Raw genomic sequence first — 26752 nt, 5'->3', positions numbered from 1 at the left:
TACAGTTTACCAATGAGTAGGCCCTACACCTATAGAAGCGCATGCAGTGCGCATTGTGTGCACTTCTGTACTCTTTGCATATAATACTCTATTGTGATTAGCTGAAAGCCAATGACTGGTCGTGAAATTTTTGACAAATCTCTATGACTGGCACTAAGTCCCAGTCGCATGACTGAAAACTGGCAAGGCTGGTGATGTCACACTTCCAGTTTTAAATTCGCACGACCAGTCTGATCCTGTAGTGTGCGGCGGGCTTAAAAGTTCGTTATTTCTTTAAATAGTGTGAAAAACAAGTCTACTTCTTTGACTTTCCAATGTGTTAGTTTACTAAGGAACCATTGCCACTTTTTGATTCCTACTCTATAAAGTGTAAATATTTTCCAACAGTTCCCAAGAGGATGAGGAACATCACCAAGACAAAAAACTTTGCCAGATGCAACAGTAGCCCCCGACAACAGAGGGCGTACTTCCTAAATGGCCAGCCATGTGAGACGTGTTCAAACCGGCTGAAGCTGCTTGACTCTAGTTCTGAGACCTCCTACTCCATCACTGGAGATGATGGTACATTCGTCATCAACTCAGTCAGCAATGTCGCTCAGCACTCTCTTCGACCTTTCAGTGTTCAGTCCGGCGGTTTCACCACGTTCATGAGGTGAATGATCAATGAATATCTAAAAGCTTCAGACCTCAAAAAAACAAAAAAAATCTTGGCCCCGTCTTATAAAGCCTTCAAATCAATCACAAGTCCCCAAATCAATCGCAACTTGCATTGCAGCTCTCACAAAACTTGTGATTGATTTCTATCACAAGTCTTTATAAGACAGGCCCCTGAAGGGCAGATAGAAATACTTAGCATGTAGACGTGAAAACATATCTTTACGTCTCTTTCATTTTTTTTTTCTTTGCCTGTATACTACGTACATATACTATGTACATATCTGTCTATCTTTATAGACACTTAGGTATAGGCCCTATGTAACAATTTTGATATAATACATGTCTCATTGCATTTATGTTCACATTCATTTGAGAACACAGTAAGAATTGAAGGCTCAAGATACTATGGAGGATGATTTCTAAGGATTGTAAGAAGTAGGCCTAATCTGTTCTTTATGCTAATATAATTTCTGTGCAATTTTGATGTCATCTGATGTTTGTTTGTTTGTTTTGTTTTGTTTTCCAGACAAGATCTAACTCTGGAGAGCACAAGGAGGACAAGGTTTGGGGAAAGTCGGCTCATTGTGGATACATCCGGTCACGACATTGTGGACAGCCTCCTGTACCGCTTTCCCCCAGGGGAGGCAGCACGGCTCTCGGAAGAAGAGTGGCAGATGGTAGGAAAGTTTTATGGAATTACCCATTTCTCTTATGACACACGAGACTGATGTGAGAATATTTTAAGCTTTTAAAATGAGGGTATTTCCAAGTACTGTCAAACCTGTCGGTAGCATCCACCCAAGGGAGTTGAAAAGAGTGGCTGTTTAGACAGATGGCTGCTATAGACAGGTGGTCACTACAGCAGGTTTGACCATATGGTCAAGTCTTTTGTCATTTTTCAAAATGAAAAATGTATTTGTTATTCAAACTAACCATAGTGGCCCTTTTAGACATCTGTCTCTCAATGTATTTCTCATATTATTTGACATTATTCATGACAGGTAAACCATGTCTGAAGTAAGCAAGCTTTTTCAGTAATGTTTACTGCTTAATAGCTTGAGCAGTACTCATGGTAACATCGCCACCTTTTAGAGAATATTGAAATCAGTATTCAAACTTTCCTTTTCAAAACAAAGAATCACAAGTACACACAATTTATATGAATTTGGAGAGTACATGTAGGTTTGCAAGGCCCATATGATGACAAGATACCAATGGTACCTGTGGACTTGTTAGCATTCAGATGGTCAGGACTTTCATGACTAATGTCTGTTTTTATGCCTCCGCCACGAAGTGGTGCCGGAGTCATTATGTTTTCGGGTTGTCCGTCCGTCCGTACGTACGTCCGTACGTCTGTACGTCCGTACGCCCGTCCGTCCGTACGCCCGTCCGTCCGTACGCATTCGTTTACGCGATAACTTGAGAAATATTGACTGGAATTTTACCAAACTTGGTCCAAGTATAAAGTATGATGGGGCAATAACTTGATTAGATTTTTGGTGAAATCGGCGAAAGGTCAAAGGTCAAAGGTCAAGGTCAAATCATGAAATTGTATCCGTTTACGCGATAACTCAAGACTGGATTGAGCAAATTTCACCAAACTTTGTCTGAGGATGATGTATGATGGGACAATTACATGTTAGTTTTTTTAGTGAAATCGGACAGAGGTCAAAGGTCAAAGATCAAGGTCAAATCCTAAAATTTATCTGTTGACGTGATAACTCAAAACTGGATGAAGTAGCTTTCACCAAACTTGGTCCAAGGATGATGTATGATGGGGCAATAGGCCGGTTTACTAATGTATGCACAGATCTTTAATTTTGCACACGGCCGCAACCTCGGGCAAACAAAGGATGCGAGCCTGCAACGTCGGCTGCTGCAGCCGTCCCCGACACGTCCCCACATGTAGACTTACGTGTATGTTGTGTACATGTGTGCGATGCATCAACTTCGACTTTACCTCCTGGCATTTCGTGTGGCTCTAAATCAATTCCCAACCTTAGATGAGGGAAAATTCTGCTGTGATCAAACGCAATTTGGACTATAGTTTCGATTTTATTGAATTTTGGCTTCGATTTTGTCTTCAGTAGTTCTGAAAATGGGTGGAAAACACTGCTGCTACGGAACATACAACAGTATGACCGCATCACTTCAAACTTCAATGATTTTAAGCATTATGATTGATTGTGAAATCTAAACTAAACAACGAATCTCTCATATCGATATGTTTCCAAGGATTTTTTTAAAAAAGTTAGACTCAGACTGATTAGACTTCATGAAATAGAATAACGATTTTGACCTATTTTTCTATTAACAATAACAGTTAGGGGGCCTAGCCCTATATAGTCTAGATATCTAGATCTAGAGTAGATCTAGACGTAGACCTGAAATTAAAAATAAAAACAATGATAGACTTAACCTCCCTGACATTCGCAGTAGGCAACATTTATTTTCCCCTTTGACTTATTCATCACGACCCAGGTCTGGTACATTGGTTTGTTGTGGTATGTCCGGTAGGCCTAACCTCACTAAGGAAAACACGAAAAGGGCTCGTGTCTGAAACCTCATTGAACTGCAGGCTTGAAACACTCCCATCCGCGAAAAGACGGTAGTCCTCAAATGACTTGTATCCCTTTAGCTTTTCCAGTCATAGTCAGTCCGATTGATGATCAGGTACTTGTACACGTCAAAGAGTCCAAAATCTGGAATACTCTCGAAGTTGGATGTAAACCCAGTGAGCTTGTTAGGATCGGAGAACGAGCAGCCTACCAGATATCGAGCGAGCTTCTCCTGCAGTGACCGGCCGGTGTCCACGCGGGAGAGGTCGGGATCGATGGGCAAATCCAAATCGGCTACGGCAGTTGCACTAGTTTGATGAGTTTCTCCTTGTTGTAGCCGCTTGTGCTCACACCTATATCCCTAAAATACTCAGTTAATTCCTTAACTGTCCAATTCTTCCATGGCTTGCTCGAACTTTGGCTAGAACTTGAAGCTGATGCCATCTCAAAGCAAGGTTATACAGAAACAAAAGTTGTTGATTATCCGCAGCGAGTAATGATCGTAGACAATACACGCGTGAATGCAAAAACAGTGTGGCGCGCGCGTCCGTGCTTAATTCGCTTGCCCGACTTAGTTACAATCACTAGGGTCGCGTGGGGTTGACGTCATTATGCATATCATTAGTAAACCGGTCTATTAGTTGAGGAGATTTTAGTGACATTGGCAAAGGTCAAAGGTCAAAAGGTCGAGGTCAAATGCTAAAAATGTTGCTATTTCCCCCATATCTATGCAATGCCCGAAGGTATTTTATTGAAACTTAGTGTAGACATGTACTACTACTACTGCGTAAAGATTCTCCAGAGAGAGTTTCATGTCATAAGGTCAAAGGTCAAAAGGTCAAAGGTTAGGTGAAAATGTTGCAATTTCACTTTTCTCGCAAATGGTTTAATGTATCTTCATAGAACTTGGTACATATGCATGTACTGACTGGCAGGGATTATCTAGGGAATTTAGGGGTCATGGGTCAGTATGTAGTCAGGGGTCAAAGGTCAAGGTCAACTCCTCAAAATTTTACTGTTTCCCTCATATACTAGTGTATATTCAATGCTTGCATTATTAGTTTTAAAACTTAATATATACATGTTGTATTACCTAATGGAGATTCTCCGGGAAATTTCCAGAGGTCAAAGGTTAAGGATCAAAGGTCAGGTTTAAATGAAAAAAAAAATCTATTTTGTACTGTAATTACACTCTTTCTTCATACCTTGAAAAGTAGTCAATGCATAAACTTATAACAGGGTTGGTCAGAAGTCAAGTAAAAATCCTCAATCCCCCAAATATGTGTACTGGGTACCTGCACTCTTAGACAATTATAGCAAACCCAGTTTGAGGAAAGTGAACATTCAATACATTTCTGACAAACCTGTCATATCAGTATTTTGCCAGTTATGTGAAACTGTCATCACACATTGTGAAGACATTGCACTATACACCTATTGGGAGAATCATGCATTATGGTGGAGGTATCAGTTGCCATAGTGACATTTCTAGTTTAAAATGTGATTTTCAGGGTATTGGTACATTTTAACATAAATGCACAGGAAGGATAGTACACTGTTAGCACAATTCCCGCCATGGTGTCAATCTTATGGTAGTGCTCTGATCCAGCACCTTACAATGCAGCACATCTGAAGGTCTTGGTTTCACTTTATTCAGACTTCGGGAATTTGTGATGATGTGTGCAAAGGAAACAAGCCAAATAGCTCTAACACACACACACACACACACACACACACACACACACACACACACACACACACAATCCAACTCAATAAATTGTTGATGGTTTTGCAAGCTCTGTTTGATAGCCAACTGTATGTTTTCCATCTGAAGAGGGCTGCATACCTCTACAGAGTTCATAATAACAAGCAATGAGTCATTGAACTGTACATGTCTTTCAAGTATTGTTCAATGGTGTGATCTTTCTCCATTGGCTGGTTCAATCAAGTAGCATACTGTACACATGAATGTATGCCATTTATACATGCATAAAATTTGCTATATATGAATGACCGCAGATCTGACACCGTAACAGAATGCCTGATCACATTTATATATTCATATATAATAATGTTGTTTAATCATGACTTTATTCAAGTTCAAGAAAGTGTGAGAATAACAAGTATACAAAAGAACCAGGTCCACTGTTTCATTCAAAACGAATGGCAGGTTCAGACACGTACATGGGGGTACAAAACAACAATATTAGAGTTTACATTATTGCAACCCATATCACACATAGAATATCAAATATTACCGGTGATCAATCAATAAAAAAAAATCAATACATATACTATTTCTGTGTTACAATAACAGCAGTGATGTAGTTATTATCCACAATATTAATACAATAATCCCCATTAAAATATAATATAATAAATTATACAAATACACATATAGGCCTATATATATGCATATACATACATATTGTATATACATTGTATATATTTATATATTCATATAATCATATATTCATATATTCATATAGTCCTATATGTAGTATGGACCTGTTGATCATTTGTGATTATTTGTAATTATTTGTAATTATACAGTTACAGACAAGCCTGATTTCACATAGACCATGTACAAGGTACAGCCGGGCCAAAGGCGGGGCCTAAGGCCGGACCCAAGGCCACGGGCCTTAGCCCGGAACCAGGGGCCCAGAGCCCAAGTGGGCCCAGGCCCAGGGGCCCATAGCCCAAGTGGGCCCAGGCCCAGTGGCCCCAGGGGCCCACGGGGCTCACGGGGCCCAAGGCCGGGCCGAGGCCAGGAGCCTAAGTGCTGGCCCAAGGCAGGGGGCCCAGCCAGGGGCCACCAGACTGAGACCACTAAGAGTACCAGTCATGACTTGCTGTGATAATGATGTGACAGGCCTGTGCATACACATATTATGTAAATACACTGTACAGGGCTGTGCATATTATGTAAATAACACTGTACACTAACTATACACAGTCATGACTTGCTGTGATAATGATGTGACAGGCCTGTGCATACACATATTATGTAAATACACTGTACAGGGCTGTGCATATTATGTAAATACACTGTACACTAACTATACACAGCCCAGTCGCTGTATAAATTGCGACAGGGCTGCAGCCCTGAGCAGCTCACAACACAGAGCAAACACAAAGCAAATTTTACGATTGCATTTAGTTTTGATACTTGACATCATTTTTTGTCACCTCAAATGCATCAAAGACAATCTTTATTAAGGAGACTTCATACCGTACCTGTTTTCCTGGGGTTATTTGTGGGAATTCTCCAATCTGGGTACTATTCGCAAATCTAACAACATGTGAAAATATCAACTCCTGATCATGTAACGTGCATGTGTACATTTCTGTGTTCACTGCTGTATTCCATGAACATGAATTCAACAACTACTGTTATATCCTGTAATATGAGCTGCCAGGACAAAACTCACATACGCTCTGATTCTGTATAGCAATCACTTTCAAAGCAATGTATTGATACATTTCTGCCAGCTAAAAATTCTTAAATGTCGGTTCACCCTTGTGAACGGGTACAGAAACTGAAGCCTAGGTGGTGGGTTAAGCAGAATTGCTGCTGTCCTTACAGTCCCACTCATATGTTTTCATGTTAGTCTAATGCTAGTTTGTGGCAATAAGAGAGTGTGCCAAGCAGTTTGCCAAGCAGGGATTCAGCTGGATGTCGAAAGTGATTACCCATTCTGATACTTGAATTTAACAATACCATTTAACAATTCCATACCACCTAAAACCCCAATCCTATCAAATTCTTTAGAATTTCTGCTATCAAAACAATGATAGGATAATATGCAGATAAAGTAGATTTTTTCTGTCACAAATCTGCTGTTACTGTGTTATTACCTCCGCCCAGGGGGAAGGTTATGTTTTCGTTACCGTTGGTTTGTTTGTTTGTTTGTTTGTTAGTTAGTTTGTCTGTGTGCAAAATAACTCAAAAAAGTAGGTAACGACTTTGGATGAAACTTGCAGGAAAGGTTTAGATTGATACAAGTAACAGATGATCAAATTTTGGTAGTGATCTGAGAATTTTGGAGGAATTCATGAAGGATTTTTGATATTTTGGCAGGTAGGGTCAATGAACTTGGGAGTTCAGGCTGCGTGTATTTGAGGTTTGCATGCGCGCACTAGTGCGTGCTCTAGTTTCTGCTAGGGCAAGGCGCGCTGTGCAGCTGAGGGTTTATGACGTAACAAAGGCTTCTATATTGGGAAATTGGGCGACTTTCAGCACAAAATGCTATAAGTATGTATGGGTGGAAATCACTTCTATGGAAGAACAAGATCAGTGGTGGAAATGAGCTGCATGCTTGGCGGAGGTCTGCGCTCTCAGAGTGCTTCTGTAGTTTTGAATGTCTTCCTCTGTGAAAAATGTGAAATCAATGAAAGGAAAAAATATGGTACCTGGTAAATATTAATAGCTGTGCACATTATTCACACATGTACTATACAATGTATGACAGTAGCATATATTCACTCACAAAAAAACACTGATACATGTAAAGGAGTTAAAGAATCAGCAGACATAGTTTTACAAGATGTATTGCAGAGTTCAATTAGTATTAGTATTAGTATTAGTATTAGTATTAGTATTATTATTATTAGTAGTAGTAGTAGTAGTAATAGTAGTAGAAGTAGCAATGATAATAATAATGATAATAGTGGCCACTTGTATATAGCGCACAGGTCCGCTTTTTAGTGCTCATGGCGCTTCATAAATGAAAAGATAGATATAACACATGTTCAAGCATGACAACAGAGAAGAAAATGGCAAACAACAACAAACACATACCAGATAAAGAATACAATTGTTCCGAACATTATAGACTGCAATTATAGTCCTTAGTGTGAGAGGAATAGGTAACGTTTTGAAGTTTGGATTTGAATGTTTCTGTAGATGACAATTATAGCTGTACACGCAGAGAAAATGTTCCAGTTAAAGAGGAACGTAGTCATACAAAGTGTATGTATTTCACATTTTTCAGTATTTTCAATCTTTCATATCCATATGCAATGGGCATAATGGACTCATTTGCATATCATTTGCATAGTATGCTATCATGGGGTGTGAAAGTATGCTGAGTGTTGACATATAGGTCATCCACTCATTGTATCCCTCGAACAGTGTTCGGAGGATACTATGGATTTGGCCTCGTTGCGCTGCGTCCGCCGCAGAGATTTTCTTGTTAGCACTCTACTGGCTGCAGTTCTTCTTAGATCATCTTCAAATTTGGCATGAAGGTGTGTTATGGTAAAACGAAGACGCCTATTGTTTTTGGTGATGGTGCCCTCGCTTGTTCCGTCTTTATACATGAAAAAGTAAATTTAACAGGGTCTGTTTGTGTGTGCGATGCTGGCCTTGCTTCGTGACCAATTTTTTTTATGCCTCCGCCAACGAAGTGGCTGGAGGCATTATGTTTTCGGGTCGTCCGTCCGTGTACGTACGTCCCATTTTGTTTTTGTCGATATCTCAAGAACCGTGTGGTGGTTTTACATCAAACTTGGTATGAGGGTATATCCTGGGGGGATAATACTTTGTTTGGATTTTAGAGTCACGGGGTTGAAGGTCAAAGGTCACAGGTTATTTTGTGAAAAAAAAGGTTGAAAATATATGTTTTTCTCCATATCTCGCAAATGGTTCAAGGTATCTTCATGGAACTTAGTATATATGCTTGTTCCAATGGGCAGTGATTATCTAGGGAAGTTGGGGGTCATGGTTCAAAGGTCAGGGGGTCAAAGGTCAAGGTCAACTCCTCAAAATATCACTACTTTCCTTATGGTTATGCAATGCCTGAAGGTTTTTTTTTTCAAACTTGATGTATGCATGTATTACCCGATATATATTCTGTGGGAAGTTTCTTGCCAAAAGGTCAAAGGTCAAAGGTCAAGTGAAAGTGTTGAATTGCACTTTTTCCTCCATATCTCAAAAGTAACTCAAGGTATCATCATGAAACTTACATATTTATGCATGTTCAACCTAACAGTGATTCTCTTTGGAACTGTGAGGTCAAAGGTCAAAGGCCAGGTTTAGATAATGCTATTTTCCCATTTGATACTGAAATTATACTTTTTCTCAATACCTTGAAAATTACTCAATGCATAAACTTATAAAAGGGTCAAAAGTCAAGTAAAAATCATCAGTTCCCCAAATACCTGCACTCTGACATTTTTAATCATTCATCCAATTGAACCTAGTTCTAGGAAAGTGAACATTCAGCACATTTGTGGCAAACCTGTCATTTTAATATTTTGCCAATTGTGTGAAACTGTCATCACACATTGTCAAGACATTGTACTATAGACCTATTAGGAGAACCATGCGTTATGTCGGAGGCATATCAGTCGCCGTAGCGATATATCTAGTTCTTTATTTTAATTTATCAATCTGTTGCTCCTCTCTGATGCTTTCAGTCGGAATATCCTTCTTTTTGTCTGCATGTGTTTCAACTTCCCCTTTAAATATATTCAATCCATTTTGGCTCTCAGGTCATTGACCTCGCTGAGGGGATAGCGAGAGATCTTCAAACTGACTACATTTCAGAAGACATCCCAGAGAATTTCACACAGTTGGTTGAAATTCTGCGACGGGCCAGCAGCGAGGAGTTGACTGAAATCTTTGACCTTTATGGGAGAAGACAAGCCAATGAAACAAAGCTGCAAGAGAGACTGAGGTTAGTGGAGTCAGGGACTTGATTTAATGTCAAACATTGTTAACCCTTTATGTGCTGTTAGTGCAGGTTGACACAGAATCCCTATATATTGTACAGTGTCCGAAGTCACTGGTACAGATAGGGTTTGAGGGGACAATTTTTCTTTTTCTTTTTTTAATTGAAAAAACCTTGTTTTTAGAACTATGTGTATTATTCTGTGTAAGAGTGAATATGAATGAAATTCAAAATACTTTGATTGCAGTGGACTTAAATGGCTCCAGATATTTTTTGTTTGAAACCTGCCTTGGGTGCGTATCCTTGGGCTAGATGATTAACTCCTTTGGAACCAATTGAAGGCATGTGGATTGGTAACTAACAATACTATCAGCACTGGCTGTTGGGCAGGAGCTCAGTAGTCTAGTAGATGTGATGCCTGTGTAGTATAAATCGGGATATTATTGGTTTGAGTCCAACCTGAGTTAGTAACTTGGTATGCCTGTGTAGTATAAATCAGGATATTATTGGTTTGAGTCCAACCTGAGTTAGTAACTTGGTATGCAAGTGATTTTCATCATCATGGCTACTAATGAAACACTGAATAAGAGCAATTTGTTGATCACTTGTAATGCTGGGGTAAAGAACTGTCTTTAACTTTGAGGAGAATAGTGCTTACAAAAAGATCAAAGAGGCTACCATGTATGAATATAAGACCATATTGCTATAGATTATTACATGATGTAGGTCATTTGTATGTTTGATGTGATTTTTCTCTGCTTCTCTGGATCACAAGGCAACTCTTTGAGGACACCCTACCTCTTCTGGGCACAGGACATTCTGTTGTGCTGCTGAGGGAAAGACTGCAAAGTGAGAACATCACAGGAGAGCGAGCGATTCAAATTCTGACCATGCTGGGATTCCATTCAACATTTTCACCTGATTTTCTTCATGCCCACAAGGTAGGTATAAGGAGAAGATTATCATCAACTTGGATGACTCTTCTCTTTATGCAGTTCTTAAGGTGTGATAGGATTGAGTTTGGAAGCAGGTTAAAAGACTGGGAAAATGATCTCTCATGATTGACAGAACCAAAAATATCAGAGTAAATGTCATTTTCATCCTTATCATCATATCTTTGTGGCCGTAAGTCACCCATTGATTACTAGCTGTAACTCTTTGTCATTTTCAATTCATTATTTGTAGTCATACAGGAAAGTTGATTGATATAATATAGAAAAGGAATATTACACTGTTTGATATTATTTTTATTTACCCTGCAGACACACTCACGTATACAAGCAAAGTTATGATTGAAGTGATATGAATGGCTATAAAAAGAGGAAGTTGATAACTGTGATTTTTACAATGATGTGAGGAGTCCAAGTAGTAGAGCAACGACTCCAATGAATATGGAAAAATTAAAATATCATAAATGCTGAGCACAAAGTGGAAGCATGTACCTACGTTGTTATTCTAAGGCATGAAGAGAATTTTTGTCATAACTGATATTTGTGCAATGTAAATGTGTATTTTTCATCAGGACCTGTGCCAAGTTCCATTGGTTCAGAATTCTTCAAGCCTGTTCACGGCCTGCTGGCTGTCTTACGGCTCTCTCCTTCACAAAGCGTGCGGGGAAGGGGTCCAGGACCAGACCCCACAGGACTGGACCTGTGATGACAGTCTGCTGAGAACTTTTTCACAGGTGAGTCCCAGTGGAGGATCAAGCCCTTTGGCTGCACATAATAAATAGAAATTTGCACTGGCTTGCATAAGTTGTTTACCAAGCATTTTCTAAAATATGGAGTTCCAGAAATGCAAATTCGGTGACCAAATTGACCAGTCACAAAAGAGCAAGTTCAAACTGTATCTATAGACAAGCTTGCTACACACTTGGGAACTTGCTGCAAGTTTGCGAGCAAACAGCAAACAGGTTGCAACCTTGTTCAATACCTTTGAAACATTAATGCTTTCTTTTGATTGACCAATTGTTATCCTCACTTGCATTTTTTTTTTGTACTGTGCAAGTGACTGCTAGCCAGTGTCTAGATTGCATTGAGCTTTCAGCAGGATTGCAAGAACTTCGTGCTTGAGCAAGCTTGCTGTAAGCTTACAGTAACTTTGATCATTACATCTTTTTGTATGTAGACCTTTCCCTCTCAAAAAATGTCTGCAAGTTATGCCAGTAACAGTAACATTCAACATCTGATTAAATTTTGCTGCAGGTAGAAATAGTTATGGATTTAACTTTTAACTTTTGATTTTAGATGCAAGATGATTTGTTTTCTGATTAGACTGTCATTTCTGAATGGCATTCGTAGATTGACTCACATGTCTCTGTCAGCATGGATGTTTATACTGCATGATTTATTAGACTAGGAATAGAGTTAGATTAGCATAAGTCCCAAGGAATTGTATTTTTGCCATGCCATTTGTGGTAAACAAGAAAAGTAGAATCATATGAGTTTTACATACTTATAGGTACCAGCATTAAACACCACCTAAGTTTTTTTTTGTTAAATTTTCTTTACCAGGACAGTATACTGGCTATTATATCAGACTCTTGCTGCTCAAAGATGTCATTGAACATACAAACCATCATGATTTTACTGTTCATGGCTTCAATCAGAATTTTGTCTCGAGTGTGATATTCTGTCCTTCTATGTCATGATGTTTTGTGTGTTTTTTTTTCTCTCTCAGTTGTTGTAGAAGTGTAATGACGAGTGTGAGGGATGCAATGCAATGCCTCCCTGGATGATTACAGATAAATTTTGCAATTCTATTGACAATTTTTGTAGCCTCTTTATGATGGAATCCATGCCAGCAATCCTGAGTGGCAGAGGCTGGCATACCTCAAGGCCCTGGGCAATGCAGGACTGACAAACCAGTCCAGGAACTTGGAAGACCTGGTCCAGAATCCCAAGGCGACGTCTGACCTTCGATGCCAAGCCATCTATTCACTCCGCAGACTGACCAGAACTCAGTCCAGAAAGCATGTGAGTTCAGCCTTGTTTAAATTAAGTTTTGCATTCATGTACAGTGGTAACAATCATAATTTCCCCATTGCTAAGGTGCATGATACTGGAAATCAATGTGTGATTTATTTATTCATTTATTTATTCATTTATTTTATTTATTTATGTATTTTTTTGTTTGTGCTCAGTAAGATGAATTTTGTATGTTTTTAATTTCGAAGACAGTCGTGCTGATTAAGGGAGTACTTTAAACAGCTCACTCCTAACATGGCATTTTAAGACTTTGACATACTAATGATAGCTTGTGTGCATTATGACACAAAATTCACTCAAGCTACAAGACTAGTTAAGAAACATAAAGAAAAATACAAATAACACAGCAATTTTACCTTGACTATGGGCCTATATACCTGCTACTTATCTTGAAATTAACCTGTTGAAGACGAGTCCCAAATATACTTGGGCAGATGTCTATGGGAAATGCGTGTTGGAGCAATATCAGCCCATCGTCAATGGGTTAAAGATATAAAGTAATGTCATCAAGTGGATAGATATTGTATCAGTATATCTCGATCATTACAAAATTCGTGAAATATTGCCCACTTTGTAATATGTCATATTCTTCCATTCCAAACTAGAAATACTGTATGAAGATGCCACATTACTCTAAGACTCTGAGACCTTTTGCTTTCCAGGTGTCCCAGATACTCCTGCATGAGTTTCTTGACAGGGAGAACTGTGCCGAAGTCCGCATGGCAGCATTCGTTGTCCTCATGGACACTAAACCATCGGAGCCCGTCATGCAGATTTTGATCAAGAGCCTGGAGTCGGAGACTAGCCGGCAGGTGATCAGTTTTGTGTCTTCTCATTTTGAGGCCCTGAAGAACCCCAGCATGCAGGTGCCTCGCAATGTGTGAGTGTCTGTCTTTTTGAAATGTCAAATTATTGAAAATTATTTATGAGTAGGACCTAACCTTCTAATTCAAGTAGGAATTAAAAACTTGGAGAACTTAAAATCATTGAAAATATGTACCAATTTTTATAGGGATGGTATAGTATTGGTGGAGATGAGGATTGGTTTTTTATTTTTTTATGAGATATCAAGAAACCACTAAGAAAATAGTACAGAGCATACCATTCTAAGAGGAATTCAAAAGTATATTTGATGGAAATCGTTTCTGGAAGGGCGAGACATCCAAAAACGGAGTAAAACAAAGCGATCATAATGAAAGGTGGGTCCCATCTTTTATTAGGAACAGTCTGTTTTGAAAATCTCAGCCATTTCAAAACCAGTTTTCATCAAATAGATGTGGAATTCCTCATGAAATTCCATCCTCTTTTACATTTTATAAGATTTTTCTCATTATTTCACACACACACACACAAAATTTAAAACCGGAAGTTTATAGGGCTCAACCAAAGCTATACGATCCCTTTAAGTATGTAGGGTTTATGCATTATTGTTGTATTGAGAGGTAACATATGAAATTTCAAGAGGTCTCAAAAGAAAGATTAGTTTCATTGTATAATTATGATGATGTGTTAAAATCAATTTTGATTCTTTGAATGAAATGAGCTGTAGAAAATTATTTGGTTAATTATTTTTTATTCAAAGTGTATTACACCTTTTACACATTTGTTTAAAGGAATTCACAGTTCTGACTCATATGTCTTCAGAAACTTGTTGATTTTTGCTCTAAAATGAACATGTATGCAAAAGAAATATGGGAAATAACTCTTTGCTGACACAATTTTGGTAGGGTAACGACCAAAAAGCAAAATATTAGCCAAAAGTTGCAACGACAGTATTGCAGTCTGAGAACATATCTGGGCCCCATTTCATAAAAGGCTGATACGATGACAACTCTTGCTGGAATGGCAATTGTCATGGTAATGACAAGAATCCAGCTTCCTGATTGGCTGTTGCTATTGGAAGTTGCCATTCCAGCAAGAGTTGCCATCCTAACATCTTTTATGAAACGAGGCCCTGATCATAGCGGCTACATAACATCTATAATGAATTTTGATTGGGCCGTAGCAGTATCCATCTTACTTCTGTGCGAGAGTAAATCGCATGCAGCTTGTTGCAATTGCACTATCGATCATCACGCTTTGTTCTACCTACCTGGAACCCTTTGATGAGCACACAGGGCACTTCAGGAATAACAGTTGGATATCAACTTTTAATTTATATCTATTTTTTTTTCAATGTCTTCACATTTCTTGCAGGTCAAAGGTTGCGAGTCACTTGTACGATAGTCTGCAAAATACAGACTTTGGAATACAGTATTCCAAAAGTTACAAGGCTGGACTATCATCAGGTGAGATTAGTAAGCACTGAATTCAAACTTTGCAATTTTGAAATACACATCAGCTAGAAACACAGTGTTACATTCAGAGTACAACTAATTACATTTTGTTTTTGTTATCGTATTGTTGCTGTAATTGTTAAACTGCAATACCAAAATAATATGAACGTATGAATTAGGCTGCCCTGAAAAACAGACTTCAATAGTCCACTAACTTTTCTTCTTATGACTGCAGAGGAAGACAGAGTGGGCGTGTTTTCCAACCTGAAGTACATCATGTCGCCTGATTCGCCGTTCCCAAGGGGTGGGGCTGCCAAGCTTAATGCCCACCTCATGGGAGTCAGCCTCAACTTCCTCGAGTTGGGCTTCAGGGCCAGAGGTCTACAGAAGCTGATGGATACAGCATACACATTTGAAGTTGACCCTTCCTCTGACCAGCTGCTGCATGACATCACAACCCAGGTGACCACTGGTGATGATGTAATCAAGACTAGTCTTGGTGCCAGCCTGATATGGATGTAATTGAAAAAAAAAATATTTGAGTCTTCAAAATGACTTAAAAGTATGACAAGAAGATAACATAAAAGTAGTCCCTGTCTACCTAATAGCTTTGAAATCCTGGTGGCTTCCATAAACTATATTCAGACTGTGGAAGTTACACCTGCATCAAAAGCGATTTGCAACGCAAACGCTAAGACGATACCTCTTTACGGGTTGGACAATGGAAACAACTGTCTCCCGCATGTGTGGAGAACCATTTTTTTGCCTAAATAACATTTTCCTAGCATTTGTGTCGCAGAGCTAAAGCTCCCTTTTATTGACAATTATATGACTCAGAACATCTACCCTATTGTGCATGAGAAAGATTGAGTGAAACTCGTTGTATATTTCAATGAATTATTTATCACCACCATTAAATCAAATCTTGGAGGAAGACTATGTCTTTTCTCTTGAGCAAGTTTTGTACAGTATTGTTTCTGACATGTGATTATTTTCAGGCAGTTGTCACTACTGAATATATATACCAATATATATTTTTGTCCCTTTAGCTTGGGATTGCAACTCGGAGTGAGGCGGAGCCTGTCATTAACTTTTACCTCAAGTCATTTGGAAACGAATTCAGGGGATTTCACTTCCCACCAGTTGAATCTGGTAAGTTCCAAAGTGGTTAATGTTAGTCAGTCTGTCAGACCTTGTACAGAAGATCTGACAGATATGAATCAGTCTTTTATGCACAAAACCCTGCACCCAGTGACATAAAAATGTATTGGTGCTTTTATCCTGTATACTGTCAATCATCCGTCCCCATATAGACCTCATCTTGAAGAGGTAATAGTGTTTGGGTGGTTGTGATAAATGTCATGTTTTTATTCACCATTTACTAAACTAGAAATACTATCAGCTTCGCTTTCCAAGTTAAAAGGAAAATCAAAAGTAACATGTTAAGTTTCTAGTTTTTCATGATAATTTTTTTTTTCTTCAAATTGTAAATCTCATTCAATTTGCATTGTCCAGTAAAGTGGGATTGCACCATACAGGAAACAATATAGTATGATAATAATTCCATCTGATAGTGAGAGTGGTTTAATCTTATATGTTAAGTATATAAGACATAAAATGGAGGTCTTGTGTGTGAAGAGAGTCACAACTCATGCACGTAAAAGACCCTGGTTCATTTAATCATTGCAAGGAGCAGGGTGCATAACACAGTGAAATGGTCCTGCATGCCTCACATCAAACTCAACCCACGGAAGACCAGCTATTGCTGCTGAATATGGACCATCCAGCATATGTCCATCTTGTAAGATTGAAAACTGAAACAAACAAACTCTGTTTTGTTCTAGTTGATGTATTAGAATCAGTGGACATCATCTATTGCAGCTCGGTGTCTGAAACAGAAAATACTTTATAATGCAATGTGCAGTTTGGAATTTCAAAGTCAGGAAAATCAGATAAAGATGTAAGATTTACTCAACTTTTCTCCCATTTCAACAGAGCTCTGTCACATGACCAGATTTGTGCAGATGCTGGAAAACCTTCAGATGTCCTTCCAGAAGGCGGCCTCGCTGAGTGAGGGCACCCTTCGGGTTGCCACCTCCCTAGGTATTCCACTGACCCTGAAGCTTTCCGGCTCAGCTGTTACAGCGATCGACGGTGCAGGAGCAATAAATATGGAGCCTTCATTGCCGCAGCTAATGTTTGGTGCCCCTCCTTCTCAAATCAGCATCAATGGTACTTTCAATCCTCGGTGAGCACTGATGCTTTTTCTATTTATTACTGGATCTTACAGTAGTTTGCTTTCTTGTCATCTCCAACATTTTCCACTGTAGGAGAGAAGGATTTCTTTTTTTTTCATTTATAGCACTGGAACAGTCCAATTTAGCAGCTAAATGATTCACACATCAAGGCAGTTTGAATTCCATGAAAGGACTTTGTCATGCATTTATGTGTGTTCTTTAACCTGTTGAGGATGAGTCCCGAGTACACTTGGGCAGCTGTGTACGGGAAATGCGTGTTGTAGCAAAATCAGTCCGTCCTCAACGGGGTGAGATGCACTCTTTTCATTTTTCTCTCAGTTAGCATCATACTATAGTTCTTTTAGAGGACAGAAAATGTCTTCACCTCTTAGTTCACTGAGAATATATGAGATACAAAGTAGAATGTAACTTCACCCTCTGCCCATGTTGTAGTCCCCTGAGGATGCAAGAGTTAATATTACCCCTTAGTTCACTGAGAAGGCATGATTACAATTATCAGTCCACTCTGTTCACCCATACCCACAATCTTACACTTTGCCAAAAAATGAAGGAAAGGAAACACTTTCTTTAGTTCCTATTTTTCATAGATTTCATAGATCATCATCCTCCGTATGGAACTATACAATGGCTACCATGGTACCACAGGAATCTACATTATTGTAATTTTCAATGATATCTGCACAATGCATATGTAAACAATCTTATTTCAAAATTGAATACTTCTGTGGAGGCTCTGCAACAATTGTAATGCAGTATTAGTGTACTGAGTGGAAAAGATTGGTCCTGTGTGAAGATTGCCATATATGATATACTAACTTCACATCTACCAAAGATGTGAATTAAGACTTCCATGTCTTATTTCCTTCAGCCTAGCTGTGCAGATGACAGGGAGTATGGGAGTGAGTATTAATGATGCCATTAAGACCGGAGTAGCCCTCAAGGTGTCGCTCAACTCATCCCTCTTCCTAAATGGATCAGTCCGCTTTGACATTCGGAGACAAGACTACGCCCTCAACCTGACAACGCCCACTGAGAAGCGGCCACTGTTTGCCTTCAGCAGTAAACCGTTGACCTACTTTGAGGCAAGTCTGCTACTACCATCCAAACATCACTGTCACAAAAACCATGTGCAAACATGGTACAATATGGAGCTTTAGACACTGAATTGTGACACAGATGTTAGAGGGAAAAAACAAACAAACTGTTCTTCGCATGTGCAAAATTGCTTATCAAAATCAATATTGCGTCGTCTGTGTAATCGCCGCCAGTTCTGGACCCCTTTTTTGTTTACTCAAATTCATGATGCAGAGAGCTATTTGATGCAGTAATCATATGGGAGCCCCATTTTGCTTTTTTAATAGGTTGCTTCTTCGCGAGATCTGAAGCAACTTTACAACATGACGCAGGAAGAGAGATGAACGGCAAATGCAATCTTTGTCTAAACATCTGTGTCGCAAATGTAAAGCTCCCTATTTTGGAGTTGCTCAAAGACAAGCACACATCAATCATGATTTCACACCACAGTGAGACCATATACATCATTTCAAGCTACAACTGGTTGACTTCTGTGAAGAACAAAAACATAACTATTGAAACTGTATGTTCAGCTGTATTTCATAAATAAGGAACAGAATAATTTGTATTTGGGAAGAGTGTATGCTTATTTGAATGATACAGTGTGATATGTTTGCAGAAATTTTCAGAATTTGTGTTAAGAAAAAAGGCAGAGCAATACTTGATTGAATATGTTACTTGACATAAGGACAAAATCTTGAAATCATTAAACCCTTTTTTGCATGTGTAAATTAATGATCCACAGGGTGATGCTGATGGAAAGACTGTGCAAACAGTAACCAACAGTAAGAAGCCAAGGTCTATGGAGGTAAGTCATTATCCCAAAGAATACTAGAATGCCACTGTTCTTTAGTTAGGACAGATTTTGTCAGCAAAATTCAAACAAATGGTATTCAAAGCAGACACATGTAGGATGGACTACAGACTTATAACAACATTGTCTTATTATACATGTATGTCTGCAGTCCATATACATTGTGTAAGTGTCTGCTTACCTTTTATGCTTGTCATTTTGCCTGTGATGAAGACCCAACTTTAATAAACTGCATGTTTTTCAGAAAGTGTATGATATATTCTAACATTTCATATATTTGTTCTTTGGTAATTACCCTAAGCACTATACCAGATAATCTTATAGTAACTCTGAGGAACAATATAAATCGCCCCATATTGATACTTAATTTTTTTTTTCACTTGGTTTCATGGAAATACAATCATCACAATGACGTAGTAATGATGAATGGTAGAGACATAAAAGCTCTGAGCACCTCATGGAATCACACAAAAATCTGTAGCTTATTTCTACACGAGAAATTTGTTTTTTGAAAGAGTAAACTCAAAATGTTTACTCAGTTTTTTGAGGGGGGGGGGGGCATAAATGGGTACACCATTCCTTTCTCACAGTTCATGAAAGGCAGCTGGAAATTTAATGTAATTTTAAATGCGAGTCATATGCGTATCATTTCTGTATGATTAGCAGCAAATAAAGTCTGTATGATATTATCAATAAGATTATTTGCTCCATTGCTAAATTTTGTTGTAGGTGAAACCTGAGCTGTTGGGCGTTGGGCTTGGTGCATCATTCCTGGGACCTTCCGACAAACTCACCCCATACAGTTTGCTGAAAGGACCAATGCAGTTTAACGTTAGTCTCCTTCCAGGAGAATCTGCACCAAGAGAGCTTCAAGTACGCCTTCGCATCAAAGACAAGTATGAGATGGTGCTAAGGGACCCCACCAATACCCACTCACACTATTACCATCATTTTGACTCTCCATTAAGATGGACGTTTGGCACAGCAGAAAGTAAATGGATGGCAGCAAACCACATACATAAAGATCTCCAGGACAGCCAAATACATGATAGCATTTATCATGGACATATAATGGCAGATTATCACCATGGAGACTACCATAGTGAAAGTGATGAACATCATCATGGAAGTCTTCTAGGAGGCTATCACCATGGAGACCACCACAGTGGAAGTGATGAACATCATCATGGAAGTCTTCTAGGAGGTTATCACCATGGAGACTATCACCATGGAGACCACCACAGTGGAAGTGATGAACATCATCATGGAAGTCTTCTAGGAGGTTATCACCATGGAGATTATCACCATGGAGACCACCACAGTGGAAGTGACGAACATCATCATGGAAGTCTTCTAGGAGGTTATCACCATGGATACCATCACATTGGAAGTGATGAACATCATCATGGTCACCCACTGCCCCTTGGAGATCATCACCATGGTTACCACCATAGTGGAAGTGATGAACATCATCATTACCCACATCCAATCTATAATGTGACAAGGATGGAAGGACAAAAACATAATCATACAGACTACCACCATGTTGATGAGAATGGTAAACCACTTCAGTATGAGCATTCTCATACTGTGTATAAGGTCAAACCTCTTCGCTCAACAGATCAGTATCACCATGATCATCACTTTGGAAGTGATGAGCATCATCATGGAAGTCTTCTGGGAGGTTATTACCATGGAGACCACCACAGTGGAAGTGATGAACATCATCATGGAAGTCTTCTAGGAGGTTATCACCATGGAGACCACCACAGTGGAAGTGATGAACATCATCATGGAAGTCTTCTGGGAGGTTATCACCATGGAGACCACCAAAGTGGAAGTGATGAGCATCATCATGGAAGTCTTCTGGGAGGTTATTACCATGGAGACCACCAAAGTGGAAGTGATGAGCATCATCATGGAAGTCTTCTGGGAGGTTATCACCATGGCGATCACCATAGTGGAAGTGATGAACATCATCATGGTCACCCTCTGCCCCTTGGAGATCATCACCATGGTTACCATCACAGTGGAAGTGATGAACATCATCATTACCCTTATCCAATCTATAATGTGACAAAGATGGAAGGACAAAAACATAATCATACAGACTACCACCATGTCGATGAGAATGGTAAACCACTTCAGTATGAGCATTCTCATACTATGTATAAGGTCAAACCTCTTCGCTCCACTGATCAGTATCACCATGATCATCACTTTGGAAGTGATGAGCATCATCATGGAAGTCTTCTAGGAGGTTATCACCATGGAGACCATCATAGTGGAAGTAATGAACATCATCATGGAAGTCTTCTAGGAGGCTATCACCATGGAGACCACCACAGTGGAAGTGATGAACATCATCATGGAAGTCTGCTAGGAGGTTATCACCATGGAGACCATCATAGTGGAAGTGATGAACATCATCATGGTCACCCACTGCCCCTTGGAGATCATGTCCATGGTTACCACCACAGTGGAAGTGATGAACATCATCATGGAAGTCTTCTAGGAGGTTATCACCATGGATACCATCACAGTGGAAGTGATGAACATCATCATGGAAGTCTTCTAGGAGGTTATCGCCATGGAGACCATCATAGTGGAAGTGATGAACATCATCATGGAAGTCTGCTAGGAGGTTATCACCATGGAGACCACCACAGTGGAAGTGATGAACATCATCATGGTCACCCACTGCCCCTTGGAGATCATCACCATGGTTACCACCACAGTGGAAGTGATGAACATCATCATTACCCTCATCCAATCTATAATGTGACAAAGATGGAAGGACAAAAACATAATCATACAGACTACCACCATGTTGATGAGAATGGTAGACCACTTCAGTATGAGCATTCTCATACTGTGTATAAGGTTGAACCTCTTCGCTCCACTGATCAGTATCACCGTGATCATTACTTTGGAAGTGATGAGCATCATCATGGAAGTCTTCTAGGAGGTTATCACCATGGAGACCACCACAGTGGAAGTGATGAACATCATCATGGAAGTCTTCTAGGAGGTTATCACCATGGAGACCACCACAGTGGAAGTGATGAACATCATCATGGAAGTCTTCTGGGAGGTTATCACCATGGAGACCACCACAGTGGAAGTGATGAACATCATCATAGTCACCCACTGCCCCTTGGAGATCATATCCATGGTCACCACCACAGTGGAAGTGATGAACATCATCATGGAAGTCTTCTAGGAGGCTATCACCATGGAGACCACCACAGTGGAAGTGATGAACATCATCATGGTCACCCACTGCCCCTTGGAGATCATCACCATGGTTACCACCACAGTGGAAGTGATGAACATCATCATTACCCACATCCAATCTATAATGTGACAAAGATGGAGGATCACACACATAACCACACAGACTACCACCATGTTGATGAGAATGGTAAACCTCTGCAATATGAGCATTCTCATTCTGTGTATAAGGTTGACCGTATTCCCTCTGCAGATTATTCCAATCAGCATCATTATGCTCATCATGATGGAAGCGACGAACATCATCACAGCAGTCTTCTGGGAGATCATCATCATGGATACCACCACAGCGGAAGTGATGAGCATCACTACTATGATGCCATGCATCACTCCCTGGTAGTTAATGATAATCCACACAATCACACTTTGCGCTACCATATTGGAGGCCAAGTCAAGGAGGTAACCTATGAGCACAACCATCCTGTGCCCCGCCCCTATGCGGTACCTTTGCAGAATCATCCTCATTTTATCAGGGATCTTCCAGCCAGTGTTGACACAGAATCTGTGAAAAAGGAAGTCCACACTAGATACTCTTCAGCGTTTTCCTCTATGATGGACCGAGTCTATGACTATATTGATACTTGGTTTGGCCAGTCACATGAGCCAGTGCCTACTGGTGAGTCTGAGGATGTCACACCCACAGAAAGTACAATCACTGTTTCATCTGCTGACGACATGGCAAGAGCTGAAACCCAGAAACCGGCCAGTTCTTCCCCTCAGGATGCCAGGATGAAGCAGATCTTGCAAATCATTGACCGTCGCTTCGGCTTCCACGTGCCCCACAACCACTCGGCCTCCCATCATGGTGACAGTCATCTCTATGACTACCATCACCATGGCAGCCATGAACACACCCATCTTCACCGTCATGGGGCATACAATGGCACTGATGATGCTCACTTTAGACATCATTATCACCACCATCAGCACAGCTCCTTCAGTGAATACTTTGACCAAGCCTTTAGCAACATGGACCTGGACCAGTTTGTCAAGATTGTTACCAGGAACTTCTTCCTAAATGTGAGTCTTCAGTCTATTGCGGTTGTTTGTACATTTAATCATTATGTTAACATATATGCAATTTATGCTTTTATATGTGGTAAGCATCAAATGTAACATTTATATTGATTTGATGACCACTGAAAGAGGCTGCTTTATCTTGATGTCGGATCTCTTGTGCTGATAGATTTATCATCCTGTCAAAGGCATGTATTAACATAACACCAGCTAAACTAGAAGTGCTGGTTTTTGTAACCATTTTCATTTGAAATCTGCCCTTTTTATTTTCAAATGACAAAATCTCTCCTGGTAGTAGACAACGATATGGCAGGAAAATTATTGAATGCTCCTCCTGTCACAAATTGAAGATATTTGTCTTAAAGGAAATGTTCATGGAGTACAAACCAGGACACAGGTTTTGATATGATTTTTTTTTCAGATTACGGCCAAGGCTGCAGACAATATGACCGATGACCGCACCATAATGGTCAAGTTGAATGCTGACCTCCAGAGCCCTCGACACAAGGGTGTGGAACTGCAGATTTTCCCAGCAGTGCAGCTGGAGCAGAGTGAAAAGGATGAGGCAACTCCTCTACCACTTAGCAACGATCACCATGGCAACCACCACCATCACCATCACCATTATGATGATGAAAGACAGGTACTCGAGTATTCTGCGTGTCAGTAAGCAGTTCTTGCTGCCATTTTAGTACTACTTTGATGTAGTGTAACTAAGTGCCAAATTTCTTCATGGTTTAAGAATATATCATATGGGTGGTCCTGGAATAGTAAGTATGGGTAAAATGTGAAGTACACTAAGGGTCTAGTAAACAGACTGTCAGATGACTTCTTATGCAGATACATGTTTCTATGTTGTTTGACTGCTTTGCTTCTATATTCATTTTATTTCTGCAGTGTTTTATTCAGGACTTTCCTGTGTTGCTTATTTTCAGGTGTTCTGCATACAGTTTGCAGCTGACTTACCTCCACCCTTTAAGTCGGATGAACCTGCAACTGTTCCCACGTCTCTCAATCATCATCATTACCATGACTACAGTGATGAACATTACCATGCTAATGTACTTGGTATCCATCACCACAGTGATGAACATCATTTCCATGGTAACCATGATCTTAACAATGGCAGTACTCCACAAGGTCTTCATTACCACCACCATTCTCACAGTGATGAGCATTATCATTGGGACCCGGTTGGTCTGCATTATCATAGCGATGAACATCATTTCCATGGCAACCATGATCTTCATAACCACAGTGCTCCACAAGGTCTTCATTACCACCACCATTCTCACAGTGATGAGCATTACCATGGCGACCCGGTTGGTCTGCATTATCATAGCGATGAACATCATTTCCATGGCAACCATGATCTTCACAACCATAGTGCTCCACAAGGTCTTCATTACCATCACCATTCTCATAGTGATGAGCATTACCATGGTGACCCGGTTGGTCTTCACCATCACAGTGATGAGTATCATCATGGTCACACTTTGGGCTTGCATCGTCCTATTCCATCCTCCAATGCCTCAGCCCGTTCCCTTCCAGTCGTTGCTCATGACAACCATCATCATCTTCATCTGGATGAGATGGGAATGCATGGTCGTGGGGGTCAGCTGGCAATGGGTCCTCAGGTGGGATTCTCCCTGAATGTTGGATGGGGCAGAACTTGTTTCTCTGACAAGGGCATCGCACTCAAGGTGAGATGGCATCGATACTCTGTATCATCAAATCAAAGTATATTTCTTGTAATGATTAAATGACAAAGATAGTATATCATAGCAATGGTTGATATTGTTTTTGCTATACAGAATAGATCAGGTTTGGTTTATATCATTTTAGCCCTATTTTGGGGGAGTGTAAATCAAATACTGTTGTCTCTTCATTTTGTGTGTGCGAATTAGGCAGATTTCAATGTGAACGTGATTTCACAGAATCCTCTAAGCTGAGTAATTCTGATGAATTCCAAGTATAAAGAACATAATGAACAAAGAGCACATTTTGACTGTTTTTGCTTATGCTTTTCTCCATATGAAGTTGGAAGAAAAAAAGAATACCAGGGAGATTGTTTTAAGAATGGTGATCTGAGAATTGCAATGAAATTGGAGTCTGATGGGAGATAAACAACAGAAACAAAAGCAAGCAAAAAAAAAAAAGAAAGAAAAGGAGTGGTAAAAAATGCAGCATTTACATAAACAAGAAAGAAATGTGAGGAAAAATGTGTCTCTGTTCCTATCACCTGGCAGGGTAAATTTGAGCGAAGCAATGCGCAGAGAGAGGGCCTGGTCCAGGACTCACCCATGGTGACCCAGTGTAAGAGAGACAAAGTCCTCGGCAACCGCTTCTCACCTGCCTGCAAGGATGTCATGAAGAAACGGGACCAACTTCAGGCCATGCACCTTCAGCTTAGTCACCGACATGTTAGTCAAAATGATTTTAGTGCCGCTCTATTATCGAGTGTACTTTATAGAAAGTAAGAAATCATACATACAAAACAGTGTGTTTTGAAAAGAACTTTGCAAAAATAGCTGTTGAAAGCTACTTGTCCAGTAGGGGCAAGCCAATGGAGTAAAATGGAGTCAAAACAGGCCTGAGGTTTTGATTCTAGCAGAATCTTTGTCAGAGCCAAAATGACCTTCATTTTGCCTCTGACAAAGATTCTGCTTGGTCCAAAAGCTCAGGCCCCCTTTGACTCCATTAAGAAAAGATAAAAAGGTTAGCATCTTTAAACCTATTGAGGACAGACTGATTTTGCTACGACATGCATTTTCCGTAGACACCTGCCCAAGTATACTCAGGACTCGTCTTCAACGGGTTTATTAGGGGATTAAAATCCAAAATACATGATTGTACATGGACATATGGCCTGCCTGCAACTATGGGGGTAGAAAGTCTGTTCTATTGAGAGAACATTTGTAGATGAATTTGTTATTGACATCTTTTTGTTTTCTTTCCCACAGCTGCCCTACTCTCTGCAGCAAGTGATCTCTGGAGGCTTAGAAAACATCAAACACCTGCTATGGGGCAAGGCAGAGGCTGAGAGATTCACTGATGGCCACTCTCGTGGAGAGGTACGTAGGTGGTGGTGTTGACTCTAATTACTGTGGAGCAATTTAGATATACCTCCAATAAACTAACAT

General features: G+C 39.9%; 1 protein-coding gene across 1 annotated transcript in view; it reads left to right on the top strand.

The window, feature by feature from the left end:
* Positions 1–26752, top strand: part of LOC140236641 (uncharacterized) — a 50420-nt gene that overhangs the window by 7230 nt on the left and 16438 nt on the right. Inside the window, exons 6-24 of the mRNA XM_072316561.1 lie at positions 388–652; positions 1184–1334; positions 9711–9895; positions 10665–10830; positions 11412–11573; positions 12667–12864; positions 13539–13756; positions 15073–15164; positions 15388–15614; positions 16202–16304; positions 17148–17400; positions 18279–18492; positions 19230–19292; positions 20028–20580; positions 20920–23612; positions 24031–24252; positions 24545–25312; positions 25859–26032; positions 26573–26683. Of these exons, the coding sequence (XP_072172662.1) occupies positions 388–652; positions 1184–1334; positions 9711–9895; positions 10665–10830; positions 11412–11573; positions 12667–12864; positions 13539–13756; positions 15073–15164; positions 15388–15614; positions 16202–16304; positions 17148–17400; positions 18279–18492; positions 19230–19292; positions 20028–20580; positions 20920–23612; positions 24031–24252; positions 24545–25312; positions 25859–26032; positions 26573–26683 (6818 nt within the window). The remainder of the gene's footprint in view (positions 1–387; positions 653–1183; positions 1335–9710; positions 9896–10664; positions 10831–11411; positions 11574–12666; positions 12865–13538; positions 13757–15072; positions 15165–15387; positions 15615–16201; positions 16305–17147; positions 17401–18278; positions 18493–19229; positions 19293–20027; positions 20581–20919; positions 23613–24030; positions 24253–24544; positions 25313–25858; positions 26033–26572; positions 26684–26752) is intronic.

This window comes from Diadema setosum, chromosome 13 (genome assembly GCF_964275005.1).
Source record: "Diadema setosum chromosome 13, eeDiaSeto1, whole genome shotgun sequence".
Taxonomy (NCBI): Eukaryota; Metazoa; Echinodermata; class Echinoidea; order Diadematoida; family Diadematidae; genus Diadema; species Diadema setosum.
Note: the sequence above shows the minus strand (reverse complement) of the source record. Positions and strands in the feature narration are given on the sequence as shown.